This window comes from Pecten maximus, chromosome 6 (assembly GCF_902652985.1).
Source record: "Pecten maximus chromosome 6, xPecMax1.1, whole genome shotgun sequence".
Lineage (NCBI taxonomy): Eukaryota > Metazoa > Mollusca > Bivalvia > Pectinida > Pectinidae > Pecten > Pecten maximus.
In genome coordinates, this window is record NC_047020.1 from 8,630,059 (window position 1) to 8,643,535 (window position 13,477).

General features: G+C 36.0%; 1 protein-coding gene and 1 long non-coding RNA gene across 2 annotated transcripts in view; both read right to left on the reverse strand.

The window, feature by feature from the left end:
• The window catches only part of LOC117328874 (kinase D-interacting substrate of 220 kDa B-like), a 41,375-nt gene that overhangs the window by 24,629 nt on the left and 3,269 nt on the right, over positions 1 to 13,477 (reverse strand). Inside the window, 3 exon segments of the mRNA XM_033886462.1 lie at positions 1,771 to 1,869; positions 3,458 to 3,553; positions 5,599 to 5,778. Of these exon segments, the coding sequence (XP_033742353.1) occupies positions 1,771 to 1,869; positions 3,458 to 3,553; positions 5,599 to 5,709 (306 nt within the window). The 5' untranslated portion in view covers positions 5,710 to 5,778.
• On the reverse strand, positions 4,475 to 5,584 carry LOC117328877. Its single transcript, XR_004533074.1, has 3 exons — positions 5,013 to 5,584; positions 4,792 to 4,971; positions 4,475 to 4,709 (listed from the first exon to the last, which is right to left on the reverse strand). It is a non-coding gene; the product is annotated as an uncharacterized LOC117328877 (long non-coding RNA).

Genomic DNA, 13,477 nt, shown 5'->3' on the forward strand with positions numbered 1-13,477 from the left:
ACTGTATACTGACCATATCTCTGTCCAACAGACACTGTATACTGACCATATCTCTGTTCAACAGACACTGTATACTGACCATATATCTGTGTTCAACAGACACTGTATACTGACCATATCTCTGTGTTCAACAGACACTGTATACTGACCATATCTCTGTTCAACAGACACTGTATACTGACCATATCTCTGTGTTCAACAGACACTGTATACTGACCATATCTCTGTGTTCAATAGACACTGTATACTGGCCGTATCTCTGTGTTCAACAGACATTGTATACTGACCATATCTCTGTGTCCAACAGACACTTTATACTGACCATATCTCTGTTCAACAGACACTGTATACTGACCATATCTCTGTGTCCAACAGACACTGTATACTGACCATATCTCTGTGTTCAATAGACACTGTATACTGACCATATCTCTGTTCAACAGACACTGTATTCTAACCATATCTCTGTGTTCAACAGACACTGTATACTGACCATATCTCTGTTCAACAGACACTGTATTCTGACCATATCTCTGTGTTCAACAGACACTGTATTCTGACCATATCTCTGTGTTCAACAGACACTGTATACTGACCATATCTCTGTGTTCAATAGACACTGTATACTGACCATATCTCTGTGTTCAACAGACACTGTATACTGACCACATCTCTGTGTTCAATATACACTGTATACTGACCACATCTCTGTGTTCAACAGACACTGTATACTGACCATATCTCTGTGTTCAACAGACACTGTATACTGACCATATCTCTGTGTTCAACAGACATTGTATACTGACCATATCTCTGTGTCCAACAGACACTGTATACTGACCATATCTCTGTGTTCAACAGACACTGTATACTGACCATATCTCTGTGTTCAACAGACACTGTATACTGACCATATCTATGTTCAACAGACATTGTATACTGACCATATCTGTGTTCAACAGACACTGTATACTGACCATATCTCTGTTTAACAGACACTGTATACTGACCATATCTCTATGTTCAACAGACATTGTATACTGACCATATCTCTGTGTTCAACAGACACTGTATACTGACCATATCTCTGTGTTCAACAGACACTGTATACTGACCATATCTCTGTGTTCAACAGACACTGTATACTGACCATATCTCTGTGTTCAACAGACACTGTATACTGACCATATCTCTGTGTTCAATAGACACTGTGTACTGACCATATCTCTGTGTTCAACAGACACTGTATACTGACCATATCTCTTTGTTCAACAGACACTGTATTCTGACCATATCTCTGTGTTCAACAGACACTGTATACTGACCATATCTCTGTTCAACAGACACTGTATACTGACCATATCTCTGTTCAACAGACACTGTATACTGACCAAATCTCTGTGTTCAACAGACACTGTATACTGACCATATCTCTGTTCAACAGACACTGTATACTGATTATGTCTCTGTGTTTAACAGACACTGTATACTGACCATATCTCTGTGTTCAACAGACACTGTATACTGACCATATCTCTGTGTTCAACAGACACTGTATACTGACCAAATCTCTGTGTTCAACAGACACTGTATACTGACCATATCTCTGTTCAACAGACACTGTATACTGATTATGTCTCTGTGTTCAACAGACACTGTATACTGACCATATCTCTGTGTTCAACAGACACTGTATACTGACCATATCTCTGTTCAACAGACACTGTATACTGACCATATCTCTATGTTCAACAGACATTGTATACTGACCATATCTCTGTGTTCAATGTCGGCGTCTTTCTCACAAAGCTCGATGACAATCTCCAGGTGTCCATTTTTGGTAGCACACATCAGGGCACTCCAGTTGTCCTACAAAATAATTGAGATAAAGAGTAACCTAGGTAACACACAGCAGGATTATTACTTACTTAAGTAAAGGCATTCCCACATTTTAAGTAACTGGGACGTACGCCTCTCTAAAAAACGTGTAAACTTACCTTGGTTAGAAATGCTATAGTGACATAAAAACTGAAAGATAAAAATCTTGTTGATTAGGAATGAGAGTGGTTTTGTATAATGACATATAGATCATAAGGAAATTTGTCACTATCCTTGCCAGCAAATTGATATCATAAATGTGACCAGCAAATTGATATCCTAAATGTGACCAGCAAATTGATATCCTGAATGTCACCAGCAAAATGATATCCTAAATGTGACCAGTAAATTGATATCCTAAATGTGACCAGCAAATTGATATCCTGAATGTTACCAGCAAATTGATATCCTAAATGTGACCAGCAAATTGATATCCTAAATGTGACCAGCAAATTGATATCATAAATGTGACCAGCAAATTGATATCCTAAATGTGACCAGTAAATTGATATCATAAATGTGACCAGCAAATTGATATCCTAAATGTGACCAGCAATTGATATCCTAAATATGACCAGCAAATTGATATCCTGAATGTCACCAGCAAATTGATATCCTGAATGTGACAAGCAAACTGATATCCTGGTCGAATGTGACCAGCAAATTGATATCCTAAATGTGACCAGCAAATTGATATCCTAAATGTGACCAGCAAATTGATATCCTAAATGTGACCAGCAAATTGATATCCTGAATGTTACCAGCAAATTGATATCCTAAATGTGACCAGCAAATTGATATCCTGAATGTTACCAGCAAATTGATATCCTAAATGTGACCAGCAAATTGATATCCTGAATGTTACCAGCAAATTGATATCCTAAATGTGACCAGCAAATTGATATCCTAAATGTGACCAGTAAATTGATATCTTAAATGTGACCAGCAAATTGATATCCTGGTCGAATGTGACCAGCAAATTGATATCCTGAATGTGACAAGCAAACCGATATCCTGGTCGAATGTGACCATCAAATTGATATCCTAAATGTGACCATCAAATTGATATCCTGAATGTGACCAGCAAAATGATATCCTAAATGTGACAATCTGCTCACATTGATCCCACCAACAGAAGGACAGCAGGGTGTTGATACATTGCCAGGTAATTACAAATCAAAATTGATTCACTCCAGGAGAATATTTAAGAGTGTCTGTAGCCACTGTATCCTCAGTTATTTATGAATATTCTAATTGATATAAAAAAAATGCTTTCATCATGTCTGTTGGTAAAATTTAATTAATTTTGTTTAAATTTTGTATACTGAAAGCAAGTTCTACATTTCATCAACACATTTTTGGGGCCATTGTGTGGTGGTAACATTAGACAGGTTTAATGATTAAATAGTGAAAGCAATAAAATATAAGTTACTAACAATATGCTGTATCATATTTCCATTTTTATGGGACCTTCATGTCATCAACAAGTGAGCTTTTCTTAATCAGCTCTTGTTTTAGACAGGTGGTCACATAACCGTGAGTATATAATACTTTTAAAGTATAGACTGTATATACTTACATTATCTACAGCATTGGTGTCTACATACTCCAGTAATTCCCTGACGATGTTCAGCTCTCCAGTCTCCGAGGCCAACATAAGGAAAGTCCTCCCATTCTATAACAACCACACACATAAACATAACTACAGATGATATGAGTGCTTTTAATCAACCAAATCATTTCTATATTACTTTAGAGTACTAAAGAGGAGAGAATAAAATATTCTAAATTAAGCTTTTTCAGCAAAACACTACTTTAGTAAGAGAAGCATTGTAAGAAAGTTAGAATATTGGTACTACACAATGGCTTTCCACATTAGATATGTCATCAACAGGTGAGCTGTTCTGTTCTCAAACAGGTGGAAAGTCCTCCAATCAACAGGTGAGCTGTGCTGTTCTCAAACAGGTGGAAAGTCCTCCAATCAACAGGTGAGCTGTGCTGTTCTCAAACAGGTGGAAAGTCCTCCAATCAACAGGTGAGCTTTGTTGTTCTCAAACAGGTGGAAAGTCCTCCAATCAACAAGTGAGCTGTTCTGTTCTCAAACGGGTAGAAAGTCCTCTAATCAACAAGTGAGCTGTTCTGTTCTCAAACGGGTGGAAAGTCCTCCAATCAACAGGTGAGATGTATTGTTCTCAAACAGGTGGAAAGTCCTTCTATCATGCGTGGACATTATTTTTTCCTTTAATGAACTTGTGTTAATATATGACTACTCATCTTTTCCAGATACATTAACTTAACTAATGCATGCATAATACAACTTGTTGTGTCGCTTAAATGATGTTTCACTGTTTGGCTATCATACAAAGTTACAATGAAACTGGCAAACCTTTTAATTTCATCAAAGTGCACAGTTGGCTTTAACTTCAAATTAAGTTTGAACATACATAATCTTGCATCATGTATTTATAGATCTTGGGGAATTCCAGGGTATTAGTCTTCCTCCTCTATGTTGATGTAAGGCACATCATCCAAATTATGGAATAAACATTTTGGTTCTTTTCAATCTTCAATCTGGACATTAATAGATGTACCTGGTCTCTCTCCACTACACTGATAAACTACAGTAAAACTCTACGAGTACAGTAACTTACCTGGTCTCTCTCCACTAGGTTGATAAACTACAGTAAAACTCTACGAGTACAGTAACTTACCTGGTCTCTCTCCACTAGACTGATAAACTACAGTAAAACTCTACGAGTACAGTAACTTACCTGGTCTCTCTCCACTAGGCTGATAAACTACAGTAAAACTCTACGAGTACAGTAACTTACCTGGTCTCTCTCCACTAGGCTGACAAACTACAGTAACTTACCTGGTCTCTCTCCACTAGGCTGACAAACTACAGTAACTTACCTGGTCTCTCTCCACTAGGCTGATAAACTACAGTAAAACTCTACGAGTACAGTAACTTACCTGGTCTCTCTCCACTAGACTGATAAACTACAGTAAAACTCTACGAGTACAGTAACTTACCTGGTCTCTCTCCACTAGACTGATAAACTACAGTAAAACTCTACGAGTACAGTAACTTACCTGGTCTCTCTCCACTAGGCTGATAAACTACAGTAACTTACCTGGTCTCTCTCCACTAGACTGATAAACTACAGTAAAACTCTACGAGTACAGTAACTTACCTGGTCTCTCTCCACTAGACTGATAAACTACAGTAAAACTCTACGAGTACAATAACTTACCTGGTCTCTCTCCACTAGGCTGATAAACTACAGTAACTTACCTGGTCTCTCTCCACTAGACTGATAAACTACAGTAAAACTCTACGAGTACAATAACTTACCTGGTCTCTCTCCACTAGGCTGATAAACTACAGTAACTTACCTGGTCTCTCTCCACTAGACTGATAAACTACAGTAAAACTCTACGAGTACAGTAACTTACCTGGTCTCTCTCCACTAGACTGATAAACTACAGTAACTTACCTGGTCTCTCTCCACTAGGCTGATAAACTACAGTAAAACTCTACGAGTACAATAACTTACCTGGTCTCTCTCCACTAGGCTGATAAACTACAGTAAAACTCTACGAGTACAGTAACTAGTACCTGGTCTCTCTCCACTAGACTGATAAACTACAGTAAAACTCTACGAGTACAGTAACTTACCTGGTCTCTCTCCACTAGGCTGATAAACTACAGTAACTTACCTGGTCTCTCTCCTCTGGGTTGATGGTACCATTCTCCAGGAGATTGATAGTGTTTGCTAGGTCACCCTTACTTATGCTGTCCCACAGAAGCTGTGTCTTAAACGTCCCCATCTTTGTTGTCCACACAGGTATATCACAATGGTGTATTTCTTATGTCCAATCCATCACTGTCTTTTACACCTAAATAAAATGTTAATAATTTAAAGTATGGCCACAAGGAACATTTTAATTAACAACATATCATTCCTGAATTGTCTGAAGTACAATACATGCACCGTGTGTATTGCACATCCCCCGAGGGAAATTTCTCTGAAACAGTTTATATGAGGTTGGTTTAAAGTGTGCAGTACCTGGTAAACACTATCTATTGTGTATGTATTGCTGTTAATCACCAGCTGGCTAATGGATGTAGGCATTTACATTTAGTACACAAGGGAGATATTCTACAGATGTTGAATTATACAGGAACTAATGGACCAGGCTAATCCCTGGTATATATATATTTATACACCTGTATCTAACTGCATGCATAGAATATCTATACAATTATTATTTCCAAGCCAATGTTCACACTGTTTCTTAATGAAAACCACCGACATCTACTCATGTGGAATAACTTCAATTATTTTTAAATTGTTTGCATATTTTCAAACAATTTATTGAAATATTAGTATCATTATATATATTCTCTGATTTAATATGTCAATAAATATATATTGTACATTGTAAGCCTTAATTTCACCTCCATTTTAAAGCATTGTTTAAGTCATTTGTACATGTATAGATTTTCAGTTACTTTAACCTATTAAGAATGGTTACTCCTTGTACTGTCTGCCAGAGACACCATGATTACAATACACAACCTATAATTAAATATATAACAACATCTGCCAGAGACACCATGATTACAATACACAACTTATAATTAAATATATAACATCTGCCAGAGACACCATGATTACAATACACAACCTATAATTAAATATATAACAACATCTGCCAGAGACACCATGATTACAATACACAACTTATAATTAATGTATAACAACATCTGCCAGAGACACCATGATTACAATACACAACTTATAATTAAATATAGAACAACATCTGCCAGAGACACCATGATTACAATACACAACTTATAATTAAATATATAACAACATCTGCCAGAGACACCATGATTACAATAGACAACTTATAATTAAATATATAACAACATCTTCCAGAGACACCATGATTACAATACACAACTTATAATTAAATATATAACATCTGCCAGAGACACCATGACTACAATACACAACTTATAATTAAATATATAACATCTGCCAGAGACACCATGATTACAATACACAACTTATAATTAAATATATAACATCTGCCAGAGACACCATGATTACAATACACAACTTATAATTAGATATATAACATCTGCCAGAGACACCATGACTACAATACACAACTTATAATTAAATATATAACATCTGCCAGAGACACCATGATTACAATACACAACTTATAATTAAATATATAACATCTTCCAGAGACACCATGATTACAATACACAACTTATAATTAAATATATAACAACAATAACACCAATTTTCTTATAGCAGGAATATGAAAGTCCTGTCAATATAGTTTCAGCTGTACATGAGAAATGTATAAAAAGTGATATGGGTGAATCACATCAAGCATTGCCTTCCTGTCAGCTGACAGATAGTGTGTCAGTCGATTGACCTTTAAAGTGAAGCAGATCAGGTCATAGTACAACAGATGAACTGCTTCAGAGTTGAAACACGAATTCTGTTCTTAATCATGAGCCATGACACATGTTTATAAGCAGCCATAAAGCACTACTATCTAATAATATTGAAAATTCAGTATCTACTGAATGTGAACTTTGACCATCACCCAGGTCAGTTTTACTAAATCTAAGTAAAACTAATGATTGTCTCATAAGCAGCACAGCAGCCAAAAAACATGCTCACATTTAATGTATGATATCCATTGTAATTATTAGAAATACATTACTGATAACATGCACAACCAGGAAAGTGACATATAACCCAATGTCGCTTGTTGGAAGTGAAAGAACAAAACAAGGGTCAAGATATCTCACCTGCTAACCAGTGTTTATACATTAACATAACTACGAACAAATGTATCGGAAACTAGATATAAGATCTCAGGGCTTCACAGTTATATGAAAAGGTGTATTTTAAATATTTCGGCCAATCTAACTCTTTCAAACTATGGTACAAATCATGGTCAAGGTCATTCATTTGAATAACTTCCTCGTCTTCACAAAACCATGCTACAAGCCAAGTATTTGGTTATTCAAAAAGAATTCATGGTAATATTCTTGCCTTTTTGACCTGTGTGACAATAAAGGTCAAGGTCATTCACTTGAACAAACATGGCAGCCCTTCATCCCAGTATGCTACAGATCAATTAACTCCCTGGGCCTCTTGGCTATTTAGAAGAAGTCTTTTACAAGAATTTAGCCTATTTGACCCCTGTGACTTTGAATGTAGGTTAACATCATTCATCTGAACATACTTGGTGGCCCTTAATTCGAGCATGCTATGGGCCAAATGTCTAGTCTCTGGGCCTCTTGGTTATTTAGAAGAAGTACTTTTAAAGATTTTAGCCTATTTTACCCCTTTGACCTTGAATGTAGTTCATGGTCATTCATTTGAACAAACTTGTTGGCTGTTCACCCAAGCATGCTACAGGCCCAATATAAAGTTCTTGTGCCCCTTGGTTATTTAGAAAACGTTATTAAGATTTTAGCCTATTTGACCTTGTGACTTTGAATGTATTACAGCGTCATGACATTTGAACAAACTTTGTAGTCCTTTATACCAGCATGCTATAGGCCCAACATTAGGTCTTGGGGCCTCTTGGTTATTGCTTAAATGGAAAAGTTGATGTCAGACGTCTGGACGACGGGCGCTGCGCCACGGCATAAGCTCACCTTCCCTTTCCCTTCGGGCAGGTGAGCTAAGAATCATCAAAATACACTAGGCATACCTAAACCTCAATAATGTTAAAACAATATCACCTTTTGATAATAATTCACATGTAGAACCTCTAGATTCATATGCACAGCCATGGAATGATACTGGTACAACAGGTTTAGATAATACAGCACATTTTACAGAATAATTTACCCTAGAATATATACCTACCTGTACAGGCTGTATATTAAAACACTGTTATGTGGAACAGATATAATAAAACCAAAAATTCCTGCAGGTATGCCTGAGATACAATGCTTACACACATAGGTAATGTGGCCTCCACTGATCACTGCAGTTAGCTCTGTACCTAGGCCTGTAGCTACACAGTTGTGGTGTGTACCTTGATGTCCCTAGTCACCAAAACACTACAACAGGTATACAGGCAACCGTACATCACTACCCAATGGTAGCACATAAATTATTATCTTTTTCAAAGTCAGCTGTATTTTGCCATTTCTAGGTCAGTAAACAAGATCCTGTTCTACCTGCCTGACGGCTAGGTAAAACTATACTCTCATTCGTACTGATTTCAGGATTATCATAAACAAGCAATCTTGTTGTTATTATGTAAATAACTGGTATATATATAACAAACAGTGTAGTATTACCTTATATTTTGATACACTTCCAAAGTCTGCCCTGACAGGCTGTAAGCCAATTATAGGTCATCAGGTATAAGTCTTAGTATCTGCTCCAAATATCAGAGTTCATGATCAGTGGTCAGATTTTTTACAAATCTTGTTAATGAATCCCTAGTCTACTGAAAATAACCTAATGGGTAGAAGTAACGACTATAAGTCACTTTATCAGACCACAGGGTTTTTGTGACTATACGTTGGCATACAGAATTATTGAAAGTTACAACAAAACATCTAATGAAGCTTGTGAAAGGGATTATTACAGACGTCTCCCAAATTACCCTGCTGTTGTAAATGATCATGTTTATGGAAGATGGGTGTTCCTGGCAAACATTCCAGTATCATAAGGCAATCTCATTGTATTTTTTTATAAACTAAATAGGACAGAAATCAGACATTTAATATTTAACACATGAATCATAATATGTAATTAGTCACCTTTCAAAGATGGCAATATTTATTCACATCAGCAAATGGAAATAGGATGATATTTAATTTTTATCTAACCAGAAAGCTACAAGCTACATTAGTTTCCATGTAGACCAATTCACAATGCATCTTTTTGAATTCAGGATTACATGCCAGTAAATGAGAAACCTCACCAGCAATAGAAATAAGAATAAATGGAAAAACCAATACCCCTCTTCACAGTCTATGCATTTTACATACATGTATACTATGGTGCCACTCTTGTATCCAACAACTTCCTTACCTGTATTTTCTAGGCTAACTAACAGAAATAAAAACACTGATATAAAACTCATTTGTTAGCATTGATTTGTTTTATCTAAACCTCAAATACCCTTCCCACTGAGTACCAGGGTCATAGAGATCCACTTTGTCCTTGACATTTAACCCAGTGATGACCTTGATCTTTGGGCAGCTGACTTCTTCTTTATTTCCAACCAACTTTGCTTCATCATGTCATAGCAGAGTGTTCATCAGCGAAAATATACAAAATTTGACATTGACCTTTGGACCTGATGACCTTGGACCTTGATATTTGACCTCAGAGTGTAGTTTTGTGAACTGCTCAATTAGACCAAATTTCACGTAAATCAGTCAATAATCATTGTGTCAGTCAGGAATTAACACAGGAACAGACGGACAGAAAGACAAACAGAATTATTACTATTGTGCACCCATAAAGTACACCATAACTCCTTAAACTGATCATGATGACCTTGACATTTGAGATATAACTATGATGACCTTGACATTGGAGATATAACTATTTGAGAGTTCTCAACACAGACATAATTATAACTAGTATATAATTTCTCCTTGTACTGCATGGTGACCTTTACATTGGAGATGTATAATTAGCCATCAATAAATTCTGAACTCCATTTTTAATATTCAGTATTACTTGTGAGAGTTTGGCTTTTTATGGTGGTTACTGTATGTCCTATTTTTTAGTTAGTTTGAGACTTATTTGAATTGGCTCAGCTGGAATATGGAGAAAGATCATGTATAGCAAGAAGAGGTATTGCTAGTTAAATCCAACCAGAAGAACAGCCAGAAGGACATACCATACTTTATTATCTACATAAAGAGTTGTGTGTGAATCTAAACATGAAATCTCCATCAGTCTGTAAATAGGCTCCAGGACAGAAGATGACAAACAACTTTATTGTGGTCATTAAAACTCTACCAATCAATCCACAGGACTCAATCACGAAAACATTAAACTCTAAACAGGTACAACCTGGTATAGTGAATTTCAGAAAACTTGACTGTATTAAACTTCTACACAGCTACTACCTGGTATAGTGAATTTCAGAAAATCTGGCTGTATTAAACTTCTACACGGTACAACCTGGTATAGTGAATTTCAGAAAATCTGGCTGTATTAAACTTCTACACGGTACAACCTGGTATAGTGAATTTCAGAAAACCTGGCTGTATTAAACTTCTACACAGGTACAACCTGGTATAGTGAATTTCAGAAAATCTGGCTGTATTAAACTTCTACACGGTACAACCTGGTATAGTGAATTTCAGAAAACTTGACTGTATTAAACTTCTACACGGTACTACCTGGTATAGTGAATTTCAGAAAACCTGGCTGTATTAAACTTCTACACAGGTACAACCTGGTATAGTGAATTTCAGAAAATCTGGCTGTATTAAACTTCTACACGGTACAACCTGGTATAGTGAATTTCAGAAAACTTGGCTGTATTAAACTTCTACACAGCTACTACCTGGTATAGTGAATTTCAGAAAATCTGGCTGTATTAAACTTCTACACGGTACAACCTGGTATAGTGAATTTCAGAAAACTTGACTGTATTAAACTTCTACACGGTACTACCTGGTATAGTGAATTTCAGAAAACCTGGCTGTATTAAACTTCTACACAGGTACAACCTGGTATAGTGAATTTCAGAAAACCTGGCTGTATTAAACTTCTACACGGTACAACCTGGTATAGTGAATTTCAGAAAACTTGACTGTATTAAACTTCTACACGGTACTACCTGGTATAGTGAATTTCAGAAAACCTGGCTGTATTAAACTTCTACACAGGTACAACCTGGTATAGTGAATTTCAGAAAACCTGGCTGTATTAAACTTCTACACAGGTACAACCTGGTATAGTGAATTTCAGAAAACTTGACTGTATTAAACTTCTACACAGGTACAACCTGGTATAGTGAATTTCAGAAAACCTGGCTGTATTAAACTTCTACACAGGTACAACCTGGTATAGTGAATTTCAGAAAACTTGGCTGTATTAAAATTCTACACGGTACAACCTGGTATAGTGAATTTCAGAAAACTTGGCTGTATTAAACTTCTACACGGTACAACTTGGTATAGTGAATTTCAAACAACTTGGCTGTAAAATAGTATGTTTGGGGAAATAAATCTTATTTCACAGATCGATGTTTGATCCCAAAAATTAAAGTAACACAAAATATTCTATAATTAGCATCCTATCATTGTTATGGCACATACAACTTATCAGTGTTACAGCTGTTTGGCTGCTGTCCTGATAGAGATAGCTATTAACACTTACAATGCTCACACATATTGGTATAATTAATTTAATGATGACTTGTCCTATAGAACACATACACTGGTGCACCTTTACGTAAGTGAAGTATCATCCAGATTGTTGGGAAGTCATGATAATCTACAACTCCAGACCCTCTAGAACAATGTGAACGGCAGCTATCTCATAACAATGTAACCCATAACATTCACCATACGTTAGGTAAAAATGTCTTTGACTATTGCCAAGGTGTAATATATAAAGTAGCACTCATGACCAAATCACTTGCTACAAATACACACATAATTGCAAATATATTTGTAGTATATTGAGTACAGCTGTATACATGACTTCAGCATTATCAGCTAGTAACTCACATTTTTATATGGTCAGCATTAAAAAATTAAGCCTCTTCCTAATGATAAATACAATAATGTATATAAAATGCTATTGACAATACTGCCTACCCACTGAAAACCTTACCAAGATACATTTAGTAATGGTTCAGGAAATAATTTGGTTTTGATTTTAGATGAACTATATACATTCTGAAGTTTAAGTAGAGAATATATCATAGATTAATCAATTGCAGTTTTTACACTGGTAAAATTAATATCCAGTGCATAGTCGTAGAGGAAAAGTTGTTTACAACAATATAGCCAAATTGCCCCTTGTGACACCACTACCCCTCAGCCCCCTAGGGGTTATACATGTATATGTATAGTATCACCATTTATACAATTTCCCTTCAACCTGGGGATGAATCCAGTAAATTAAGTTAAATTTCAATCAGTGATTAAGAAGCAGTTGTTTCAAGAAGTCTTTTTACATATGGATTGACGACAGATGATGGATGATGGACAGAAGACAAGGTATGGCATATGCTCACCTAGGTCCTTAGGACCAGTTGTATATAGTGGTGAAAAGGTACACCTTAAACACAGGTCGACTTTTGTTTATTTTAGTATGCAGTTAAAGATTTAGAGATAATTTGAGCTACTATGGCGACTTCAGGCTCTAGGTAGTGAACAACTATAGCAGCTTATGGCAAAATATATGAATCTTATAACTTAACGTTAAGGTTTTGTTTCAGAAATTGGCTAGTCCAAATTTTCTTCTGATCTTTTCATATCGCCACAAGGCAATTTTAACAAGAGTTTTGATATATTTTAGCATATTTGACCCCTGTGACCTTGAATGAAGGTCAAGGTCAT